This window comes from Eutrigla gurnardus (genome assembly GCF_963514095.1).
Source record: "Eutrigla gurnardus genome assembly, chromosome: 12".
Taxonomy (NCBI): Eukaryota; Metazoa; Chordata; class Actinopteri; order Perciformes; family Triglidae; genus Eutrigla; species Eutrigla gurnardus.
The window spans coordinates 8,091,325-8,117,270 of record NC_139926.1 but is presented as its reverse complement, the minus strand read 5'-3'; the positions used below and the strand labels follow the sequence as shown (position 1 = coordinate 8,117,270).

General features: G+C 43.3%; 2 protein-coding genes across 12 annotated transcripts in view; both read right to left on the bottom strand.

The window, feature by feature from the left end:
- Positions 1-55: 55 nt before the first annotated feature.
- akap11 (A kinase (PRKA) anchor protein 11) lies at positions 56-18,395 on the bottom strand. Of its 2 annotated transcripts, none has more exons than XM_084023515.1 (12): positions 18,338-18,395; positions 15,056-15,155; positions 14,392-14,502; positions 14,255-14,308; positions 13,943-14,074; positions 12,687-12,951; positions 7,928-12,317; positions 7,524-7,664; positions 5,487-5,573; positions 2,884-2,930; positions 2,049-2,248; positions 56-309 (listed from the first exon to the last, which is right to left on the bottom strand). In XM_084023515.1, exons 2-12 carry the CDS (start codon positions 15,116-15,118, stop codon positions 124-126), a joined length of 5,676 nt encoding a protein of 1,891 aa, XP_083879641.1. In that variant the 5' UTR covers positions 15,119-15,155; positions 18,338-18,395; the 3' UTR covers positions 56-123. The 2 variants fall into 2 exon arrangements, with proteins under 2 accessions (XP_083879641.1, XP_083879642.1); XM_084023516.1 differs by having other exon boundaries at positions 5,487-5,570.
- A 1,678-nt stretch (positions 18,396-20,073) lies between these two features.
- The window catches only part of dgkh (diacylglycerol kinase, eta), a 54,488-nt gene continuing 48,615 nt past the window's right edge, over positions 20,074-25,946 (bottom strand). For all 10 annotated transcript variants that reach the window (XM_084023651.1, XM_084023655.1, XM_084023648.1 and 7 more), the window contains one exon: positions 20,074-24,234. In XM_084023651.1, the coding sequence (XP_083879777.1) occupies positions 24,148-24,234 (87 nt within the window). In that variant the 3' untranslated portion in view covers positions 20,074-24,147. The remainder of the gene's footprint in view (positions 24,235-25,946) is intronic.

Here is a 25,946-nt window from a genome sequence, read left to right as displayed (position 1 = left end):
ATAGGGGAGATGAGGATAGGAGAGGTGAGAATAGGGGAGGTGAGGATCGGGAGGGGAGGGGAGATGAGGATAGGGGAGGTGAGGATAGGGGAGGTGAGGATAGGGGAGAGGAGTGGAGAGGGTCTAGGCGTGCTCCAGGAGCCACTGGAAGAGGGGGATGCGGTGAGGTTCTCTGCCCGCCTGTAGTGCCTCCTCTCTGGTCTGGGGCTGACTGTGCGTCTGACCCTCTTCACAGTAGCGCAGCAACGTGTGCAGCAGCTCTCCCACCCTCCACTTCTTCTCCCGAAGCCTTTGGACCACTGCTGGGAGCTGAAAAGGCACAAGGTCATCGTTCACTTCAATGATCCAAAGGAGGCCGAGAAAGGCTCTTCATTTGTAATTTAGATATATTAGTTATAGTACGCTGACAAGAAAGCAATCTGGCTGCATGTTTAAGGCCTTCTTGTTAGTCATGTCGAGTCATGTTGAGTAAAGCAGAGATGGGAAATAGTGGAGCCTGCCAGATGAAAGACGGAGCGAAATTATCTTTAAATGGGACAGAGCATACAATTATCCCTCGTCAAGAGAGGATTCTGTAATACTTTGTCTTTCCAGTTTACATTTCATTTTCAGGAGGAATTCGCAGCGTGATATAAATAACTCAGTAATCAAACTAAAATGTCCCAAGAATCGATGAAGAAGAATGAAATGAGATTTGGAATAAGCCGAAGCTCAGAAACTACGTTCAAATCAAAGATTACTTCACAGAACCATAATGTAATATACAGAGAGGGCAGAGGTCCCTATGTGCTCAGTTACAATAACTGAGGCAGGCAGATATAAAGGTTTCCCTGGCTCGTCTGTGGTGCCAAAGCAGACGAACCAACCACAGGATTATATGATCGCAGATGTGATTTTAGAATTTCATTTCAATTCAAAAAAGGTAAACCACCAATAAATCCTTTGCCGATTGTGAAATCGCTTCAGGAAGCGATCTTGTAATTGATCTTAACTCCATGTTGCTTGGGGATACTTCCTGATTAAATAGGTAAAAACTGTTAAAACTGCTGTGCTTGTATCGGACTTAATGTATTTTAATACAAGTGCGTGACAGGAATAATATCCAACAGGAATAAGCCCCAAATCATTACCGTAAAAGACGCCTACTTTTCATCCTGTCTCTACCTGTTACTCATCATTCATCACATGGGGCTGATTTGCAGTCTAATAATAGTAATAATGCGTATATCAGTTATTTCACCAGAATCATCAGTCATCAGAATTTTATTTCCCCATGTAGGTCCTGATGATGCAAGATGACAATCGACGAGTTAGTCTGTATGACTTTATGTTAAACTCCTCTTGGTTCTATGTAAGAAGTCAGTGTGAACAGAAACCGGACCAGAACTAATGCAACCAAGTACCACTTTCTCCCCTCGGTCCACACCAACCGAGACGCGTTACAGGTGTGAAAGCATCCTGGTTATATGTTGCATTAGTTTGAAAACACACATTATCCATCAAAATAAAGATTTCTGTGATGGGAATGGATCATTTGATGTCTCCACTTGTTTTATTTGTGGAACTGTATATCATGATTTGTCATATCAGTACCTTTAGAGCCTCTAGCAGGTACATTTAGAGGAATTGATCAATTCTACAGGAAGGTCAAAGAATGTCAAGGAATTGTACGGATGGTCGGCTGCACTATAATGGTGCTTCCCAACCAGGGGTGCTTGTACACTGGGGGGTACTAATGCATGGAAAGACTGTGGAGGAGCTCATGCAGTTTGAATACAATTAAATGACCAAATAACACAAACATGTTGAGAACCCCTACACTATAATATATTATATAACTTGTTTATCATTTTATCATTGCATGAGGCGTTTGTCTCGAAGTGGAAACCAGGATACCACTGAACAAGACTGCAAACCTATAAAACGACATCAATAATCACGGAAAGAGTGACGTCTGATTGGACGGTAGGTAAGTACTGCTGCTTAATAATAAATACCACAGTGATTGTAGACAATGAGCATGTTCAGAATGGACTGAGGACTCTCACCTGCTGGAGCTCTCTGTCGGGACTCAGCTGGATCTGGGGGACGTCGGCGATGGAGGCCGCCACCCACTGCAGCATGCTCCTCAGCTGAGGGTCGAGGGTCGCGTGTTGAGAGGCACGCCCATGCTCCCTGACATCCGAGTTCACCAGGACCAGTGCAGTCCTGGAAGCCTGCACCTGGGTCCTGTCCACACAGAGAGTCCCTGCAGCACAGACATGTGTGAGCAATTCAAGATGAATCATCATGCATATCCTTCTACAAGCCATTTCATTTCTATACTTCAGAGACCGGATCTTTTCAAGACTGCTCAGACACATTAGTCTACTGTACATTAGTGTGTCCTGCGCTACATCTCAACTCAAAGACAGACTGATACAATAATGTAATAGAAGTCCATTGCTTCTCGAGCCCCGTCCTGCTCAGTTCCCACGCTCCCATAGTACAACAGACCCAACGAGGAGACCCCCCCCCCCCCCCCCCCCCCACTGGGGGCTGCTCTGGTTTCACACACTCTCACACACCCATAACGCAGAATGACTGGCTGTGGAGTGGTTGAATGAGCGTTAGTGTGGCTGAGTACGGGGGTGGTAAAATCCCCGGCTACAACACACTCAGACAGGCAGACAGACGCACACAGACAGCCGGAATCAACGCCAACGGTTCTGCATCTCAAGGAGTGGAAAGGGCAAGACCTCAAATTAGGAGGTGGGCCCCATCTCTTCCCCATATCCCTCTGCTGTCAAAAAGTTAAAGCGTTTTTTGTGTGTGTGCATTTCTAATAAGGTCCCGTTCACAATAGTTTTTTTTTTATTGAATTAGAAAAGCCGACATCCTTACCACTGGATTCCTCTTTGACCTCAGTCTCTTTGTCCTCCGTATTATCACTGTTGGATGGGAAAGGTCACACAGGTTAGAGAAGGGAGAAATGATCGGGGAGATGAGGCTGCATGCAAAGGGACACAAATCACAATAAGCATGCTTTGATATAAGCACAGCCACATGCGCTAAGCAATCATGATCAAAAGACATCTTACACACATGGAGCGCGCTACGCTGCATATTTCCCGGCATTGTTTTTTTCCCTACATTCCAGTAAATTGACTTTTCTGCTTCAATGTCTTTTGTCAGTTAAGACACAATGACTAATAGTACTTAATCAGTGTGAAAGTTGATTTTTCCATTCTGAAGATCTTCTCAATATCCATTCTGTCAATTGTGCAAATATTTGCTGTGTGACGAGCCAACAGGTAAACAGTCATTTCTCCGCTTTATAAGATTGTTAATCACAGTGTTGTTGACACAGCCCACGGCTACAGACACGTAGTCTTGACTGCTCAATATTATACAAGTATATCTTTCTTTCCAGAAGAGACGCCTAGGAAAGTTTTTCACATTCACTTTTTTTATGAATAGGATCATGAAGCAGCGATGATGACATCGTCAAATCAGAGGTGAGGACTAAGAGCTGAGAGACAGGGCAGCACCAACTACAAAGTTGTGCATTAAAGGACAACTCCTTGTGTTTTGAATAGTGTTTAAAATAATAGCGTATTTGAATTAAAGTTGCATAACACCAGCTCACGTCGACATACTGGAGCCTTAACGAGCCCAACCATTCAACACGAGATGATCGTGGATATTTGTGTTTTAAATGCCATGTTAAGATGTGACAAAACCACAAACCTGAATCTGCAACTTTGCCTACGATGGTCTAATAAGCGCACATCTATTACAAATCTGACATTTGACAAATTTAAGTGGCATATCCAGTATGCCACATGTCCATTGTCTTCTAAAGTGTTGTGCTTCTTGGAGACAGGAAACAGATGGCCAGTCAAGTCCCCTGCTTTTTGACACCAGATTCCAATATGCTTCATGTTGATGTGGATTTAGGTTTAGGTTACTCTTTACTGTAAAACTTTTTTGATTGTTTCTTTGTACCAGTCTTTTCCACTGAATCTGTAGTAGTTTTGCTATGACTGTCATGTGAGACCGGTATCAACATCGATGTATCAGCATGGAAGAATATGCGTAAATCAACCAAACTGCTTAAACCCTGATGGTCAAAATAACACAGCTACCTTATAATCTCGATGTGTGGCGTCGGCATATAGTTTACGTTAGCCAACTGTGTGTTTGTGCCACTCACTGGGCGCCTACAGTCGTGTACGCTTTGATAGTTTGTTTATTTGACTGAATCCAAAGTGGCAGAAAATGGAAAACCACCCGCGCCTTCATCTGGTCCTCCCTGCGGCCAGGAGACCAGCTGGAATGAGCATGGTGAACACGGCATCCTGGGCTTTTGATGTCGCTATATTGTTTTTTTGCGTCCAGAAGTGACACAAGCAGTTGGAGCTAAGTACAAACGAATGCTGCACATTTTCTTTACAATTATCTTTCATGACTTTAAAACACGCTGTGAAAAAGTTGCTTTATCATCTATTTGACTTGACCAAATGGGGCCATAATTTACTAAACGGACATCATGCTGTATTGAAGAAGAATTGAAACTAGAGATTGAGACCATAAACTCATGTTTACAATGTTTACTGAGATAATAAACAAAATGAGAGGTTGATGGTTCATCCGCTGCTGACCATTAGAAAGAATACAAGTTTAAGGGTCTTCAGCGCAGGTCAACTTCTTCGTTCTCTGGGCCGAGGGCAGAGTGGCGCTAGTTACTTAATAAATAAAAACGACTGTTATCACAGGACAGGACAGGCTGGAACGTGCTGGTTGGCAGCACAACACATATACATTTTTGGCATAACGCTAAACAGTTACTTCTTCAGTCTTTTGATCATGTTAGCTCACTTTTTGAATTTGGATTTTTTTTTTTTGCATTAATAGATTGCTCAAACGAGGTTTGATTGATGGTGCTGCACTGCTATGAGCCGAAACAAGCGGCTACACGGATGGAAGCAAAAACACATTCACCAGCCTGAGAAAACAAATGGCTGGTGGTACAGATTCAATTCATCAATGCTGCAGGGTTTTTCCAACTATGTTCTTTTTCTAAATGAATTGAGGCCCATGACGGCGACACCTGCAGGTTGGGCAAGACTATAACAACATTACAAATAACCCCACTACTCCATCCCGTTACAAGAACGCAATGCAGAACCAGCAAAGCTTGAGTAATACATCGCCAACAAGCATATGACATGTCACGTCTATTTATATTTACAGCTTCGTGTGGTCATGCAAAGGGCTGGTGGTTCCTAGTATGAGACGACGTATGAATCAAAATTCCAATGTATAATCTTTTAAATCATTTTCATATGATGAAGCAATTCCCTGGTTCCAATTTGTCCAGAGATTTTCCACTGATTCTTAATTAACTTTGGCCTCGTTGTAAATTCAATTTTTCGACTATATCTCTGTCCCATTCTGGGGGAACCCAGAGGTCTTAAAGGCATTTTGGAAGGATGCTGACCAACCTGTCAGAGGGAGAGAATGACATGCGCTCCTCACACGCCTCCCCCTCCAGGCCCAGACTGCTCCAGCTACTGCTGTTCCCATTGCTGCTGGAGAGAGAAGGGATGCAATGCAACACTGTAACACCGACATAAGGGACATAACTACAGCAGGGTTAATCAGGATATAGGACATTGGAGCAGTTACATAGTTATATGCAGATTCAACAAACAATACTCAGGTTGAAGACCATTTCTGACCTTTAGCATAACCCTCTAAAAGACAGGTGAGATTCAAAGCCGAGGAGGAATTTATCGAAATAATGCAGATTTTTCCACCATCATCTGTATGTTATGTTGACCAAGCGATTCATTGCTGAAGGCATAAAATGTGAGATCATTACGTTCTTGTCATCACAAAATAGCAATAATCCTGTGGGTTCCACCAAGATAACCAGCTGGCAACCAAAGCACAACAACACTCACATTCTCCATCATTAGTCAATAATTAGCCTGCTGGCTGGAACCTGCATACAGCACCCTTCAGGAAAGGCTGAAGGGAGGATCTTTTCTGATAACTGAAAATACTCTGTTAATCTGCATTACCTCAGCTACAGCTTTCTCCCTGCGGTTTGAGTGGTTGACACATGGCGAGGGCTCGGTCATTAAGTCAATCATCACGCCCGGTGTCATAATGAGCCCTCAAAGGTGTTTTTCCCTTCCGTTATTTCATCTGCTGAGCGGATATGGCTGCAGTGGGCTTTTGAAGAGTGTCTAATGAATTACACATGGTGGACTTTGTTCCTGTAGAAACACTGCCTGAAGTGATGAGAGAACTCAAAGACACACCTTGAGAAAATATTATGATACATTTACTTGGCCCTGATGGCAGAATAACTAGATGCTAACGCATTGTGTTCTTTCAAGATCTTGGGAAAGAATCTGATGTTGTCAGTTTTGCTTCCATAGAGATATTAAACCTTTGCCAGAAATGTCAACAACCTAGTTCCCAGAGGCTGGAGTTTTTATGAGACCATGTCCCTCTGAGGGCCGATACTCAGACTCACTCACATCACATATAGACACAAATGGGGACAATGTCCATCCAAGAACAGAAGGCCCATTCTGTCACAACTACTACTTGCTTATTCCTGTGGTGTATTTCACAAACATTCTAAGAAGAACTTGGCTGCAAAGGCATTACATCTTACCATATCATACCATATCTCCCATCTAGACACAACCACAGGAGACTCCTGCTGTCCAACACTAGCAATAAGAGTTTCCGTGCTGCTCTAGTCTGAGGAGGTGAACAACACAAATAGACACAGCACGACTGAAGTGATAACTCATTCTCTCCTAAGTCTGTGACTAAAAATTAAATGACTATTCCACTGCTTGTCACTCTGTTGGGAAAGAGTATCCTTCCCTTTTGTGTGATGACAGCAACAGCAGCTGTCACTGTATCAAAGAGACGATCGCAGCATACTTTCTAGGAAACACTGGGAAGACAAAACTGTTCCCATTTCACACCAGCAGCTCCAGTAACTCCTAATCCTGGTAAAAAATACAAGAACTGCCACCAAACCATTGCCTGAATCCTAACGGTGTTGAATTTAGCTTATTTATCACTACTCCTGTGTGAAATCCCATTCTATGTGGTTAATGTCACCAATAAAAGCACTAGAGGGAAGGACTTGGAGAGCTAGAAATATTCTAGAATCAAAATCCCCTGTCATATAATATGGTACAAAACACCTTAAAACCTAGCCGATAGCCGGCACATGACTGAAAAATGACTTGAAAAATGCTTTAAACTCTTTGCTATGATGCCGTGTGTTGAATAAGGATCATTAATTACATCCAATATTACACTTCTGGTTTTACTATTGCAGTATTACAGCATTTTTGTAATACGCACACATAGTAAATATTTATCTAATAAATGGTTTAATTGCAAAGTGACTTATCTATAGCGAGAACACAATATTGACAGAGAGGGGGGAGATAGCAGCAGTGGACTCCACAGGATATATCTGGTATACTCGTATGCTCGCATACCTGTCACTGAGGTGGAGGAAGCTGCTGTTGTCGTCTGGGTGCTCGTCCTCGAAGCTCAGGTTAGACCAGCTGCCCAGACTGTCATCTCCTACACTCAGCTGCTGGGACACAGAGGACTCCGTGGCCTCCCTACCTGGAAAGCTAAATACATAAATAGAAAGAGGGAGACAAAAAGTAGAGGGTTTAAAAAATGATGTGAATATTTATAAATTCATGATGAAAATTTTCACAGTAGTAAAATGGTAGAGTTAGGTAAGAAGGGAATTAGCAGCAACTATAAAATACCCTATTTGAGAAAAAAACAACCTGTTCAGTCATACAGTATGTATGCATGGCCATAACAGGAATATAGGGACATGACAGTTAGACTAAACAAAAGCAACTACTCCTGTGAATCTTGTTACCTGATGTGGCCGGTCTGGCAGATGTTGGACAGGGCCGACGTCATGATCTCAGCAGTTAAGCTCTCGGCGTAGCTGGTTCCATCATGGCCGATGCCACTGTCAGCATTAAGGCTGGTGTTGCTAAGCTCACGCTTAGCAGTCTCCATTGCCATGGACACCATCTCGTCTGCTAACACTGCCCTATGGTCCAGGTCAATGTGGATCTTGGGAATCTCCCGGCTAGAGAGCCGCTCAGCCCTTGGCTGACATTCTACTCCCCTTTTGCTCCTCTGTAATACAAGCTGGTGGTGGTGCCTGCTATGTTTGGTGCAGTACGGGCACTCCTGGACCTGACAATAACGGCATGTCCTCTCGCCCAGGGCTTGGCCCAGTGATGGTCCCTCAGACAGCCTCCGGGTGTGAGAGTGTCTGTCGTGGCCTTGGGTCCTCTGGTGCTCCCGGGATGAAGCTGAAGCTAGACTCATCTTCAGAGTGTCATCGACTATTTTCCTGGCATAATGATCAATTACCTGCATCATCTGACTCCTGTAGCCTCCATCATACAGGCTTCCTGTACTGTGGTAGTGCCTGCTCTTACCCTCCTTGGACAACAGGGGGCAGGAGAAGGAGTTCCTGATGAGGTTCTCTGCCATGTCTTCGAGTTTGGATTTCTTATAAAGACAGGAGTCAGTGAGAGACTTGGGCAGTGGTACAGAGGAAAGATGCAGCTTGCGTGTGACATCACAGGTAATGTTGTAAGCTAGAGACTCTGCAAAGTTGACCAGATCAGTGTACTCCTTCTGACTCTGCTCCTCAGAGTCCCTGCAACAACACTGAGCATCCTCGCCTGAGGGATAAACCACTGAGTCTGCTCTGTCCTTGGGCAACGAGGCCTCACTGCCAGAGGCTTTCCATTCATTTGGCAGTGACTTGGACGAGTGAAGGCGCGTGCTAGAGGATCTCTGCTTGATCTTACGACTGGCGTGAGCCAAGCCCAGTTTTATTGAGCGGTAAGCCAAGCGGCTCGCATATTGGTCCAGGACCAACTCCCTACTGCCTCCCTCCTTTTTTAGTACCCTGATGAGGTAGCCAGCATATTCATCTGTCACACTCTCACAGCTAGGATACTCTGAGGAGAGACCAGAGCTGGTGCTAGAAGTGGAGGTGGGAGACCGGAAGACAGAGGCTATCAAGTCATTAGACCATTGTTCCGCCAGCCTCCCCACCCTCAAGTCTCTGTTCTGGTCTATACTGGGTAGAGACTGGTGGTGGTAGTGTTGCAAACATTCAGAGCTAGATCTGTCAAAGCTTCTTCTTCGGAGATCTCTGTGATATGGACACTGCTGTGCAGAGCTCACCATCTTCTTCACGTCATTGATGACCTCTCCCGCCACCTCTCCAGCATAGACCCACAAGGTGTTCAGGGTCTGCTCTGAGAACTGAGCTACGCTGTCTCTCCTTCTCTCGCTGCCCTTGCTCATCTCTCCCTCCTCCTCTGCCACTCCCAGGGTGTCCATCTCTGTTGCCATGGAGACAATGTGGCAAGCCAGCCGCTCAGCATAGTGGAGAGCTTCCTTGTTGGACATTCTGCGAGCAGACATCTGGTTCAGTTCATGCCTGCCACTCCCTGCCTCCACACATCTGTTTGTGCCACCAACGCCACCCTCTTCTGCCAACTCTTCCTCCTCTTCCTCCTCATTGCCATCTGCCTCCTCAGAGAGAGACCTCATCAGTTTGAGCATAAACTCAGCCTTGTCTGCCTCAGGACTGACGTCTTTTGGCTCCGGGCCAGGCTCAGGCTGATAGTGAGGAGTGGGTGGTGGGGTAGCAGGGGAAAATTCCTTGGCCAGTTTGCTTTTCAGCTTCTTGGAGAATCGTTTGAACTGTTTCTCCTTGGATACCTCACTGGGCTGCTGAGGGGTAGAAGGAGGAGTGCCAGGAGTCCCACCAGATTTTCGGCCGGAGCTTGGAGCTGAGTCATCCCCTGGAACAGATAGCCTCCTTTGTCCACCCATCTCAGTACCCGGCACATCAAGAGTATCCATCATCACAGGATGCGTTTCAGCCACACCCCTGGTCCTCGGGTCCACACAGCTGGCTCTCCCCTGGCTGTGAGAGCCAGTCTGAAAGGAAATGTGAGGAAAGCTAAGGTCTGTTGCTGGTTCAACAGAGCCGCCCTTCCTAACATAACCAGAATCTCTACAGTCATATCTGAAGCCAGCTGCTTGCTTTGAAGAGGAATCTGGAGTCTCATAGTTAACCATCTCCTGCTGAGAAGAAGTGTCCCTTCTGCTTCCGATTGTCTTTGTGAAGAAATCAGCACAGTCACCAAAACTCTTCTTCATCTTAGAAGCAGTTATTAGCTCGCAAGCCTCAGTTACTATCATATCCACCATGTTGCCAGAGAAGTTTTGGAATGGGGACTTCCCTTGAGAGGGATCTTCTCCAGGTATGGGGGTCTGAGTTCCATGACTGTCATGGTGAGTTTGTGAAGATGTAAAGGTGTCAGAGGGAGATACAGTTCCTCTTTTGGGGCTGGTCGGTGGGGTTGCTGACAAACTTGACTTATAGTGAGGGGTCTCCTCAGGATCCTGGAGGTGGGAGAGGGCTTCACCTGCTTGGGGCACTGGGATACAGCTGGCCATGCCTGATACAGTGAACAGGGCTTTCTTCACCGTGCAGGTAGCATCCTCTCCTGGGGGCCCAGAGGCCGTTGCAGCTGAGCTGGCACTTACAACCTGCTGGTTAGCAAAGGTACTGCAGGTTTGAGCTCCAGTGTTCTCTGCATTGACATAACAGATGTTGTCCAGAGACACACTAATAGCCGCTTGGCTAGTGAAGGCAACATCAGCCTGAGAGAGCTCTATGAAGGCCTCTTGGATAACCGACTCCGACAAGTCTGAAGCATATGAGGTAACCACCTCCTCCTCCTCTTCCTCCTCCTCTTGCCCATGGCCAAAGGACCAGTCGCTAGGGGTGAGAGGGGTTGAGGGGTGGGAGAACTGACACACCTCCATAATGCCTTCAAACACCAGCTCTTCAGCCAGATCAGCAGCAAAACGTGTCACAGTGTTGTGGAAAATCTGCCTTTTCACTGTGAGGAAATCTTTCAGTGCCCCAGAAACAGCCTCTCCAACCAGGAAGCCGGCTAATCCGTTGATTGCTCTGTCTTTCAATACATAGGCGCGCCGCATGCCAATCTCATGGAAGGCCATCTGAAACACTGAGGAGGTGAGCCTGGCAGCTAGGTGACACAAGGTGGTGGTACAGGAGGATACGCCCTTTTGGAGGTCTCGCAAAGCACTGCCCAAGCTCATTTCCACCAGGTCAGTGGCAAACCTCTGAATGCCATCCTTCAGAGACTGGGACTTCTTCTGCGGCGTGGCTACTGTTACAGTCTCTTGAATTTCTGAGAGCTTCATCAGATAGCCAGATGGGTTCTGGAATTGCTTGTGGCAGACGCAGCTGAGATTCTTGTTGTCACTGATGTCAATGGCAGACTGGTAGCCACAAACAGATCCTAGAATGTCTTTGGAGAGACTGCTGGCAAAGTCTGAGTAGGTCTTATACAGAGAGCAGACATCCTGGGGTTTACGTAGCTCAGAGCTATCCCGTCCTTCCTCATTCACCTTCCAGAAGTATTCCAGTGGTCCACTCGAGTCCACCAAGGGGCTGAAGGCCGAGGAGCTGACGGGACTGAAGAGTGGGCCTCCATTCTCCTCAGAGGGGGTCTGCACTGGTCGAGGGGAGTCAGGCACCTCAGAGTGAAGTGAGTAGGGAGAGCCTGGTTTCAGAGGAGTGGGTTTTTTCACATTGGCTGGGAGAGTGGGCTGGTCAAAGCGGTGAGGATTCATACCCTTGGTTGAGCAGCCCCTAGAAACATATTTGGATGCTGACCCACTGGTCTTGTTCTGTGCAGTTGGGGCACTGATGGGATCCAGAGGCAGTGCGAGAGTGCAGTTCTCTGAGCTCAGCTCCTCCAGGTCATCAAACTGGTCAAAACTGTCAAAGAATTCACTGACTTCAGAGTCTGAGTCTTCAACTCGCTCCCTGGGCCCCCCTGGCACCTGGGGGATGTCAAGCTTGGCCAGCAGGCTCTTCTGGTAGCCCACCTCATCCAGGAAAATGATTGGGCTGGGGCTGGAGCAGTCCGACTCTTCCGACTCACTGACATGAATCAAAGGTGAGGGGAGACGAGCTCTGGGGCTGCAGTAAGTCCACTGGGTTTCCACGCTCGATGACCTCTGGACTGTGACAGACACATCTGGCCCAGAACTAGGCTTGGTTAAATTCTTCTTCGAAGATGAGCTTATGATAATGCGGGCACCTGATAATTCCTTTCTTCTCTTGTGGGCTGGGATCGTCTGTGATGCCACATCACGCTTTTTAAAAAGGCGATAGGAAGCCGCAGCTGTGGAGAGAGACATGAAGGCCAGAGGGGAAGAAACTGGTTATAAATATATCATAAAGAAAGAATGATGTGTCCATAAAATAAAGCAGACTGAAAACATGCTCATACATTGTGGCTTGAATATATAAAATGATAGAATGTGCATTCCAACTCGAAAACAACTTATGAGTGCCATCTAGCAGTGAACTGACACAATTCTAATTCCTGCCACTTTTTTTTTTAAATATCACAGATTACAACAGCATAAAAAAAAGCAGGTTTAAAAACCAGGTATCCATTTAAATGTTTTCAGAAGCATCTGCTAATTAGCTCAAAAGATGTATAGAGACTAGAGACTAAATACCACTAAGCATCACATGTTAAACCTACAGGGATGTTCTCCCGTGTCATCCTCCTCCAGATGCTCCAGGGCTGTGACAAAGTCATCCTCGATTGAAGACACTGACTGGTTGGTGTCATCTTCCTCTGGCTGGCTGGGCTCAGCTGTGCCCCTCTGAAGAGCCTGGAGCTCCAAAGCATAGCGTATGCCTGCCATGTAGCAACCCAGCAACCCCACCAAAGATGCTACACTGGCCTGAGGGTAGCTGCTAGTGCTGGGATTGTGCCTCAGCACACACACACCCTTTAACCAACACTAAAGGCAGAGGGAAAACAGCACAGTCAAAGATAGAGAGGGAAAGAGAATAGAAAGGAGAAATAAGGAAAATTAAGCGTGATTTAAATCAGCTCATTTAGAGAACAACAAGAGCATTTGTAACCAACAGGCAGACAGTCTAAAAACAGCAATCAAGTCCTGCAATCAGCTGTTCAGCTGATGGTGTGAAATGTTGTTTTTGGCAAATTAAAAAGAATTCACATGGGAATTTGTCTTATCCCAATACAACCGGAGGGGAGAGAAAGGCTGGAAGTGTATTGTTATGTCTGCCCTCTTTGAGTTGATCTGTTGCATGTGCAGAATGACATTGTGCAAGTTCACTCTGTTCTGCAGATAGATGGGAGTTCTCACTTGTCTGAAACGGACAACAAAACCACAGAGTGAGCTGCAGGGTCTGATTGCACCCAAACACGGCACACAAGGGCCAGGAAGGACGAGGCTGCAATGGTGGGCTGAAAAAACAACATGTTTGTCCATCCTGCACTTCTTCAAAAGCGTGAGAATGACTTGGTATGTCTGTTTACATGCAGGGACAGACAAGGCCACAACTATGGGGGGATTTAGTCAACAAATGCAAGAATTTTAGGGGAAAAAACACAAAAATAGCACAGCTAAGAAGTGATTAATTTTCCTAACGGACATTAAAAGTCAAATTTGTCTTAAAATGTGATGAACATCTGCCTAGAGGCTTATACAAGTACTCAAATGTGCATTTTTCTAGTGATAATAAGCACATTTCCTTAAGAAACTGGCATAGCATTAGTTGAATTGCCGTGTCTGGTCGGGATATTTTTTAAAGGGAAATTATTAAAACGGGAGCAAATTCTATGGAAACAATCAGGACAGATGACTACAGCAAATCATGACTTCTCCTTTTTCTCTTCCTCACTTCGCTGCATTCTGCTCACTTCCGTTTTACTCAACATGCTGACTGGGCACATTGCTTCAATGTGAAAGATCTGTCACCTACCTGAGGCCCAGCGTCCTTGTGCTCTGCCAGCCTCCGGGAGTCTTTGAGCAGCAGAACCTCGTCATTCTTAAGGCTGTGAACATGGAGGGACCTCAGAAGCTCACACAGCCCTCCTGGCATAGACAACAGACCCTGGGGAAGAAGAAAACACACAAGCACATCAGCTTGGTGGTCAACTACAAAATAGCGAGACCGAGACAGAGAAGAAATTATGAAAAAATATGACCCACTGTCCCTCACCTCCACAAGATTGTATTTTAAGTGAAATTCTATTGGTAATGATAATTCCTGTTTGTAATGATGAAAACTTACTTGTTGGGTAACATCTTCCCCCTCACACTGACCAGGCAGACACACAAAATGAATCTGAAAGAGCACAGTTGATGGATGGTAAGTGTTACTGCACCTCATGTTTGAATATGGTTGGTTCTGCTGTTTGTGTGACAAACCTCCGTCAGTCTTGTGGTGTCTCTGGTTGGCAGCTCCAAGCTAACGTTGCATAGCTCCTTTTTATTCCTAAAGAGGCTCTTCACACACTGTGGCCCGCCGTCACGCACAGTCTATAAAACACACATGCAGTGTTAATAAGTATATTGGTATCCAATAGAAATAACAGGAAATCAATGTGTCCATCACTGTAACATGCAGAACGGCGTCTCCTTTTATATACCTTTTACACGTGATGTTAATATTGATCCTGGCTAATCCGATCATATTAAAATTGGCATTTAAAAACATGATCCTGTTGGCCTATTACTGAAAACACATATCACTAGATTAGGAGATGCAGTAAACATCTCGACTCCATATCACATGCACACAAAACAGAGTACAGTACCCAGCATTATCACATTCAATGACTGTTTGCATTCAAACATAACATCAACATTACAAGTGGAAGTAAAATGCAGCAGTCACTCAGTGTTTTGTGTGCAAGCAAAATCTTATTTCAATGCTTCTCGATATCAGGTGCAAATAAATGAAAACCCTATTTCAGATGAAATGGCAGCCATAAAGCATCACTGGAGACTGGAGGCTTAAAATCTCCATTCAAAAAGATACAGTATAAGACAGACAGTCACACAATAAAACGCCATGTCCCGGCACACAGACCTCTTTCCGGACTGAGGCCCTTGACCTTATCGGGACTCCTCTTATACGTGCGCAGGCATCCATAGCAACAGAGAGCGTGGCCGGCAGACTGGCCGCTCACCTGTAAGGAGAAAGGTGAAAGAAAAAAAGACATGAAGAAGTTAGTTGGAGAGTCAAAGTGCTGGATAAGAGAGTATAGACATTCAGAGTTGCATCATCACTTTCAGTCTCACAGCTGAGCCTTGTTCCTCAGCTGCCTCACCCTCAACCACAGCACACATGAGAGCAGTGACACGTTCTGCACCATTAATCAACAAAGAGATATCACACTATGTCTCCGTCAACTGTTGCACACCTTCATGCCAAAAAAGTAACTTTACATGTAACAAAGCTCCGTTACTGCGCCTGTGCCAATCACTTATTCCCTGAACCGAGGGTTATCAATGGAATCAAAGCTGTGAAACATATCACAAAACATTTCACCTCAGGAGGCAATACGGTTAACCTTCTTGTCGGTGCTCAATCTGTTGAGATTGCACAGCCAATCTTCAAACCAGTGTGAATCACACACTTGAAAGTAGGCCTGGACTTATCCCGCTGGTGAGGATAAGCTATAGTAGGCCTTACTTCTTTGATATTCTTTGAACAGTCAGGTCTGCGTCAAAGATCAAACAGCGAGGCAAGAGAACAGGGGTGTGTGCTCTGACTGAGCGGGGGAACACACTTGGTGAGCAGCATGAGAGAGCGGGTAAAGGAGGCAAAATATTTACAGTGTACAAGAAGGAAAAGTTTCCCAAGAAATCCAAGCCTCTCCTTTGAGGTATGGTCCAAAGCAGCTAGAGGAGTCTAGACACATGCAGGCGGTCCCATTGATCATCCCATCCTGCATCCTGAGAACCAGAGGGGTAGAGCACATGCCACTGGCTTCCCCTGGTGATCCAGGACCTCCTAGCTTCTCATGGGTGCTTTGGTGGGCTGTACAAAAACAACACGGCCAGCTGCTGCAGCCTGACCTCAACTATGCAGTACATCCCAATTCACTCACAAGGCAAGCAGCAGCCACAATGGCGTCTATTATGACTGTGTGTGTGTGCTATGGTTAAAAGTATCTCGAACAGAGATGAACAACATAAAAGAGTCGAGAAATCTGCTTTTTTTTAAAAAAGCCTGGGATGTTTAATGGTTTGTTTACAGCATTATTTTTTTACGCTTCATGAGAATCAATATAATTGGCCTACATCGCCAACTCGTGCAACTAATGTGGTCACATTAGTCATATCATGGAAAAACTGCAATTAAGTTCAATTAAGGTTAGGCTTAGACAAATCCTCAAAGGCTGATTCATAAAATGAATTATCATTGTTTGCACAGAACCGTAATGAAGCTAAGTGAATCCTGCTATGGGATTCTGATGGGTGTTTGGGATTATGTTAGACAGCAAAACAACCTGTCAAGGCCAGAAACTGTGTAGTCTAAAATGTTGTTTGGATGGGAGCTGATGTGGGCCAAATCTTGAGCATGAATGTGGGTGGCCGGAGGCGAGGATAAACAGAAACAGAGAGAGAAGCACGGCCTGGTGGGATGATGGGAAACTCACTGTGAGACCAAACCTCCATCCAGGCACAGGTGAATTTGTTTTCTCCCCTCAGGACATATTAGTGAAATCCACACTAAATAATAGATTCAAGGGATAATTCATTATCAAATAGAAATCAGAACTTATTCCTCCATGTGAACTAGTCTTTAGTTGACCAGCAGAGACAAGAATGAGGTGCTGGTTGCATAAAGAGACAAACGTTGCAGCTGTAGTGTGTTGTTCCTTTTTCCCAGCAGACATCTTGGCTTGTCACAGTAGGAACAGCACAGCAGGTGTTACTTACTTATAATGTTAACGATGGCTCCGTTCTATTCAAGTCTCCCTGTAAGCCGTGACAGTGAGACACTGAACCAACACAGATAGTAGGCTTGTTGGAGATGAGCCAGGCCTGCACAGAATCCATCACCGGCGATCGCTGCACATTACATGCCGGCTAGTTTGATGTCAACTGGATCCCGACTTACTCGGTCGTCATGAACACGTGGTCAACGTGGTCACGAGATCTAAGAGCCAGACCATCCAAAAACAGCTGCTCTCCACCGACTACAAGACTCAGGGCATGATGGGAAACGTCTTACTGTCCTCATCCAACAGCTGATTGGCTCTTAGTTTGGACAAAAAACACCTTTCCTTGGTGATTCTAGTATTTAATGCTAGATCGTAGGCCGTTAGTCTCATGTTGTGAAATAAAAGTCTTGTGTGGTTGATAATAATAACAGAGGTTATTTAGATAGCCCTGATCATAACGAGTAATTAGCCCACAGCTGCTTTACTAGGCAGACATGAAAAGTAGAACACATTACATTTAACTGTCAAACTGTACTTACGTCCAATAACACTGACGTGCACTATATTCTATGATACTGCTACCTCAACAGCAGATACACTACTACACTGTAGTGTTTTTATAGAAATACATGTTCATACATTACATGCATTTGGAGTCATTATTTTATATTACTTTACATATCTGTCTAGGTCACATTACTATGTCTATTGGTCCTTTATTCTTTCTTTCCTTACTCTTATGGATCAACTGCATCCGGAGGGATTACTAAAGTATTCTGATTCCCACAGATATTTACGAGCAAATATAAACAAAGATGGCATCCACTTTCCTGTCATCACCCCTATTGCATCGTCGTTGCAAAATGACATAAGATGGCTTGTTGACGTTGACAGCGTTAATGCAACAGACAACTATTCTACACCTAACGTTACCAACCGCTCAGTGAAAGGCAACGCGACCAGGCGCCGTGTGCTCGCCGGCCAGGGTCGCAGCTTGCGGGGCTGGTACCCTCCGCAGCAGGCCACACTCCCTGTGGATGCTGATGTTGTTGTTGACTCACGACCACTCGGGCTATGCTACCGAGACGGACACACGGCTCCCTCGCCGTCGAGCCGCAGGACGTCGTGCAGACATACCGGTTCACGAGAAAACCATCGGGACATTCCCAAAAACACGGCCGCCATCAGCCAAACGAACCTCCGTGCTAGTTGACAGGCTGTCAATCACCGGGGCTAGCAGCGGAACCAGGCCGCGGTCGGCTCGGTCTGTGATGTCACCTTATTGTCGTTAGCTAACACCTAGCCACCAGGCTAACGATAACGTCGAGGTAGATTAAGAAAACCTAACCGACAGCAACCTTGTGGTCGCCTGTCATGCGTTCCCAACACAACTATTAGACATTATCGAGTCATTTTACCTCCCAGCTCGGTGTCGGACTCCAGCAGCGTTGACTGTAGCCGCTGTGTTTGATGCGCGAACCTCGCACGATTCGTCGGGTTTGAACTCTGAACTCCGTGCCAACCTAACGTCAACGCAGCTGAAGGGAAGCAGCCATTCGCCGACTAATGCCTTGCTTATTCCAGTTGTACAACACAAGTTGAAAAAGACCCATGGCTGTTCAGCTTAATACATGCTGTTTGACCACAACATGATAATATGTGTGCAATTGTAAGTGGAGATAGGACAGTAGCGCAACCTTTCAGTGTTTGGCGGTTTGAAATCGCTCTTTATATTCTCCAAACCCGTCCTGAAAGTTAACTGGTCAAGTTCAACTTGATGCACACACTTTACCTCTTGCGATTCGATTTCACCGACTCTCTGAAATGCATCCGACTGCTCATTTCCTGTTCTTCCCATGAAAACAAGAGCGTTTGAGGCATCATCAATCGCTCGCCGAGAAAACGATACGTTCCGTGCTGCAGTGTTTTCTATTGCTTTTATATTAACATTTACGTTCTATCGAATTGTATTGTATGCCACAGTTGGTAAATAAACACACAAACTACAACAACAGTTGATGGGAAAATTTAAATGCAAAACTGTTGCACTCAGTAACGTTGTATAAACGTTTAATTCATGTAATAGTATTATGTAATAGTAATATATAATATAATATAATATGTATTAGTATATTATATAATGATAGTACATTATTATAATGTAATATGTAATAGTATCATGTAATAGTTCAGTAGCTGCTTGAGAGTGAACAGCACTATGGGCAAACACAGATTGCTGCTTTGCATTTTGTACATTTACAAGCTTTATCAGTGATTCTGCAGATGCTCTTGTGACATTTATTAGTGTTTCATTATTTGCATTCTTTACATGTAATCAAGTGATCAGTTGTATGGCCCACTGTTGTGTCCTTATAATAAACTATGCAACACAGTTCTTGAGGGAAATGGCAAGAAAATTAACTGATGTTTAAAATGCAGAAATCATGTTTTAATTGGAAGCAGTGACTGCAAATACCCAACAATTATTTCCAAACAGCACTTTATAGATTGACCCTTCCATGCGACGTTAAGCCAGTTGGTTGGCCAGTATCTTGTTAATGAAACCAAACCTTCTTGCTTCCAGGACGTCACTGACAACAAGGGTGTGGCCGGATAAACAGATCATTGTTGTTGTTGTTATTGCCCAAAGGAGTGAAAATGTCTGATGAATGTTAAAATGGTTCCAATAGGTTTTCATTTCCTCAACATCACAGATGTTTTCGGTTATTTTATTTTCATGTCGATTTCTCCGTCTAAATACAAAAAAAGAGCAAAACCTGCTCATTCCTAACTGTGGGAACAACAGCCACATATTGGATTCCGTGTGCTTCACAGTTGTGTTTTTGCCTTAAAGAATGGATAGAGCAAGACTAGAATGAGAGCAGAAGAGAGGCTGTGGGGAGACATGCTTGTCCCAGAGGACACTCAAATATCACTGATAGCCTGCAGTCTCAAGTCACAAGTTATTCAACACTTGGTTTTGAATGAAACTTGAAATGCCACATTTTGTTTGCCATAAATAATTTATCTTGTGACACAATAGAGACACTTTGAACCATTTAAAAAAAGAATACTGTTACTGGAACATATTTGTATTTCGTTTGGCTATTCTTTTCCTGGAAGTGAAATTGAAACAGAAGGAGGCAGAAACACGTTGCATATGTATTTGGTTTTATTGAAGAAGAGAGATATGAATAGGTAGCCTGTTTTAAGGCACCCTAAAAATGTACAACAAAAGCTGAACCATTTATTTATTCAGAATACAAAAATACACATCTCAGTGACTCCAAATTGTAATAAATAGTTAACCATGCATTCTAACCATAAAAAGGCACAGAAAACAGTCACTTAGTAGTCATACAAATGATCAACTACTTTACCAAAATCATCCAGATAGTAATACAGGTGACAACTGTAACATTATATTCCAAATGTGAAAACACAATACACATCATGTCATTTAACCTTAGACAATAAATATGCAAATATTGTTTATACCTACATATATATTCTTAAAAATTAAAACTGTGCCATTGTAAACATAATGTAAACAAATGAAACTCACTTTTCTCCCGTCACGTTAAGAACCGCGTCAAAGACTATATGTTATCCCGTCTTTTAGAGATCCTTGCATGGGTTTCGTTGGTTTTTAGAAACCAGGCAGTTTGCAGCATTATTTACAGACCGAAACACAGCAAGGGAGAAAGGGAGCTACTTCCACGCTGTGTGGGAAGGTCAAGCATTCTCGGGCCCGGCGCCTGGGGGGCCAAAACACCCGGCAGACACACAGATAACAGACACATAAGACAGACGCAGGACTCATGGTTGGGTTTGGTGACTGGCATGATGGGGATTAAATGGACAGGAGGCCAAACATGAGCACTGCAGGAAGAAGGCAGCAGCGTACGGCAGCTCTGCTGTACGGCTCCATTTAAAGCACTCGGTACGAACAGAAAGGCTTCAACGAAACAAAACGTTTCTCCAGAGTTTGTGACTAGCAAAAGGCCAAGTGTCATCAAATAGTTATCGGTGAGTCTGAGCTACTCAATGAATAAAAGGCAGGGTAACACTTTATAATAACCACCGCTAATAAAGAGAAAAATAGCTTATCAAACTTGAGTTATTTGTTATTTTACTATTAACAAACAATGAAATAATGAAAGCTGTTTACCAATAATGAGTAATGCTGTTATTTTAACAGTTTACTGTTGCACTCGACATTTTATATATCATATTAGGTATTTGTTCATGATTATTTGTAAACCTTTCAGAAATAGATCTATGAATATTACTGACCAGATATTTGTTACACTTAATTGATACGTAAAATGTTGATAAACATGATTAAGATCACTTTTATCAAGCAGAAACTGATGATTATAATACTTTGCTAAATGGTTAATAAATCACCTGTCAAGCATCCATAACAATTATTTGGATATAGTTATTACTGTATCAATGGTGAATCATTTCTGATTTCTGCCATCCAATAGATATTTACAAACGATTTCTTAAGGTTTACAAATAGTTGGATAACAAATACTTAATATAGTATACAAAAAACAATTCATAAACACTGTAGGCCTACTAATGTTATCAGAATATCATTGTTATCTTCTGTTATCAGCTATGATACAACATATAACTTATAAAGAAATTATTTCACAATACTAAATAATGATAAAATAGCACAAATTCTAGCATTATTAATAATTAGTAGATATGAATGTCATTTCATTCTTAAGCTGAAAACAAACTGTAGTTTAATGGACTATTTAAATGTTTGATTAATAATCGTTCTTATGAAGTGTTACCAAAATAAAATGCAGACAAACAAAGCAGCCTGGCACAACTGATTGTCGTGGAAAGCAACAGCCAAATGGAGCTGTTTGATAATGTAGAGGTGAGATGTAACACATCGCCCCCTAGTGGGACATTAGAGACAATACAGGAAGATTCGGCCCCTGATTCACTCACATTCTCTTATTGTTTAGGATCATTTGATGAATGATGAGCTCGTGATGTTATAATGTAGCACTCAATGTTTCTTTTAAACTAATTCTTAACATAAGACATATTACTCTTAAAGGTGGAAAGGCAGAATTACAACCAACGTATGAAAACAACAAATGATTCTCCAAAGTTGGAAATGGGAAGTACACAATTAATAAGGTACGATGTGCCACTGTTGAAGTAGACGCACAAATGCACATCACGTGTGAACAACAACAGTCACGTCTGCCCATTCTACTCATTCACTGACACAGTCCTACTGTAATGTATCATCTTGGAAGCACAGAGGAGCAAAACTACTGAGCTGCTGGAAGAAATTTGGAGTCCGTAAGAAAAGAGCAGTCTATCTATGGGCCTAACTTTTAAAATCTAATCCCCAAACCTCGAGGACGAGTACAAAAAACTCTTTCAAGGTTGTTGTTTTTTCCTTTCCCCCCCACTGAGAAACATCATGTCAGAAAGCTGCAGAGACAGTATCAAAACAAGAGATAAAATATTGCACCATCATTAGAATACAACAGCATTATCATGTACAAGAAATTAGAACCAAATCAACAATACACAATTGGTATGGTGTAATATACACAATCAAAATGTGTAAGCCGTTGACAACGCATGCCATGTCAGCAATTTACAAATGCACACACACACACACACACACACACACACACACACACACATATATATATATATATATATATATATATATATATATATATATATATATATATATATATATATATATATATATATGTGCATATATGTATATACAAACTTAGCATCACATATAGAAATATACCCTGTAATGCCACCAGTCTTTAAAGAAACTAACAAGTGAAAGTAGTGTTCTATCAACGTCTCACTTAGAAATTCTACGAAAAACCAAAAAGCTGCACTTGAACGATGCTATGCAGGCTGCAGATCAACTGCTCTATTACATATTCAAAAAACGATATTTAACTGCTATTCTCATTAGTGTTAAATACTGTGTTAAATTGCCAAAAGTTAAAAAGTTGAGGTGAACTGTTACTTCTATGTAATGATATGAGTATTTGCACTTGCATAAAGCAAGGAGTTAAAAGTGCCTTTTAAGTGTTCCTTAAAAACAAACAAACTCAGCAAGTTCACGTGGTTAGCTTCAGACCAACAATGAATTCATTAATTTTCTTCCTTACCAACACTAATCTCTTTCCCACCTTAATGGAATTAAGAACTAAGACCTACTGGCCTGTTAAATTAAGAGGTGCGACCTGAATAAAGTCATTAGAGGATTTTTTTTTTTTAAGACATTCACTTTGGTACTGATTTCACATCCACAGAGAACGTGTCAACTTACAGATATTAATTCCATATATTCATACCTCATCAACAGCATTAAAAAATACTTCTTATGACTTCTACCAATAAAGCACATTTTACACTAAATGAGTGAAAATATGGCACTTGACACAAATAATTGACACATCATTTATCATGCAAACGAAATAAATTAGAGCTAGAAAAAAAGAGAGTTGGGTTGAGACCAAAACAAAGAGGATGCTTTCAGTAGTAACAAATGGCATCGTAATACTTAAGTCATGTAAAACTTGTTCAAGTGTTATTTTGCACACACGCACACAGAAAAAAAATAAAAATCCAAACACTAATCATGCAATTGAACACATCTAAAGTCGAGCGAGCACAGCATGCAACAGTAAGCCGCGCCCTCCGGATGGACAGCCTGCGATGTTACGGCTCGGTCTCCTCCGGCTACTGAACAGCAGTGCTACTGGAACGCCAAGGTGGCCTCCATGCATCCGCAGCTCTGTGACGCGTTCACACGCCCGGCTCAAGCTAAATCCCTCGCTCATGGAAGTCCTGGTTTTGCTACTAGTTTGTCATCGCAAGTCAACAGCATGGTTGGTTAGTTGCATACCTGATTGTGTGCTATGAATGGTTATTAACTTAGAAATGGCTTTTTGTTGTCGTTGTTGTGAAGATCCATGACTTCCTCTTCATCCGTATTTCTCCATTGTCATTTTGGCACCAAAAGCACAAACAGACGCACTAATGTTATCTCGTTAACGACACAACAGAGGCTTTCTCAGCAGAGGGATACAAACCCAGCTCTCCTGGAATACCTTCTCCTCCTTCACTGCCTACGGTGCTCACAAACTCCTCCACTGTCGTAAGGGGAATGTTTGTCTCCCCCTCTCCGGTCGCGTCTGCTGCCGGGTTAAAGGTCAACCATAGAGGCCTTGGCCAGGTCCTTAGTTCCCTGGAGAATTCTCTTCATATGACCCACTTTCGATATCCCCAGATCCTGTGGAGAACAAAAAGAAGCCCAGCGCGTTAACGATGCGGAGACATTTCTATCCTCAGTCAAGTTTTATAACCAAACATTGGAGACTCAGAGGGTTTGAATCCTAAAGGCTGTTCCTCTAGCGTCACTGTGATGTTTGGCAACTGAGTGAAACGTCTGCTGCTGGACGGACTGCTGGGAAATGTGGTTCAGACGTCCATATCAACCTTTCATCTCGTGCCATCATCCGGTCAAAGGTCTAAATGCATACTTTCTTATCACCAAATACCAAACAAGCCTTTGTTAATGGAGGATATTTTGGACCTGTCGCAGGTGTAAATAACATGGAGGATTTGCAGGGATTGTGCATATTGCCTCGCTGTGACACTTGAATATAACAGAGCCAATGTACTCTATGTTAGCGGCACCTCTGCTTTCCTTGCTTAAGAGTTAAGAGGTCGACCGCGACAGAAGCTGCACGGCCAAATCACGCAGATTTGACCGTGTTTGCTTGAAGCAGGCGAGCAGCAGTGGAGAGGGAGTACCGAGGTCAGGCATGGCGCCCAGTTACTCAACCGGATTACCAGGCACGCACCGCTTTGTTGTCCCGCTGATCTCAGCGTAGTTCATTGTGCATCGTTCTTCATTCGTTTAGTTTAGAACTTTGGTAAACATGATCGTTTATCCAGTTTAAGGTACGTTTTTTGATTCATTAATCATTTGGTTTAACAACAGTTTCCCAGATTCCTTCCTTGTTTTGTTTGACCAACAAAAACCTGCAAATATTCACATTTGAGGACCTGGAAACCAGAAATATTTGCTGAAAAAGAGACTTCATGAAATATTTATGAAAAACATATTGGATTTGAAGTTGTTTGTGATTATATTGACTTACCATTTCATTGGACAGCGAGCACGTATAATAAACATAAATGTCAATACTCGCCTAATCATTTATTCCTTATGATAAAAGCAACAGAGCAAATTAGACAAATGAGATAACTGGCTCAATTCAAGGATCAATCTGGCGGGCCGATATCAACGGCCAATATCCGCTCATCACGGGTACATATATCGATAATATAGGAAATTGAGGAAATCCAAAGATATGTTTGAAGCTAGACTCAATAACAGCGCCTCCATTTGTCCACCTGAGAGCACTGACTAGTGTAAGTGTAACTTGCTCAACATTGGTCATAACTCCTTTAGAACTTTATTTAATTTGATTTAATGTTCTTGTTATGATATTTTTAAAGTCACAATTATTGATTTTAGGAGTAGCACCATAATCCATCGTTCAGGCTTTTATTTTTGTTAATCTATTTTTTTTATTTTTAAGGACGTGTTTACTGTCTATAGACACAATTGATATTCATTGTTTTGGTTCATAAAAGGTGATTTTCACTCAATGTAGTCCTCTGATAATTTTTTATTTATTTTTTAAAACGGGGATTCCAAAACTTGTTTCCATGAAAACGACATTATACACGTACTCTTTAGGAGGATGGCATGAAGCGGTTGTTCCACAGATCAGAACAAAGTCCGATGTGTGAATGTGTGATCTGTGCATGTTTGTATATTCATGTAAAGACACCAACTACATACATACAATCTGAGCCGAGCCACTTTAACTACACCAACTAAACTCACTGCCTGACTTTGCACTTCTGGCCCTCAACAACCAAACCAGTCTGGTCTACCCCGGCCCAGCGGGCTCCCCCTTCTTCAGCAGA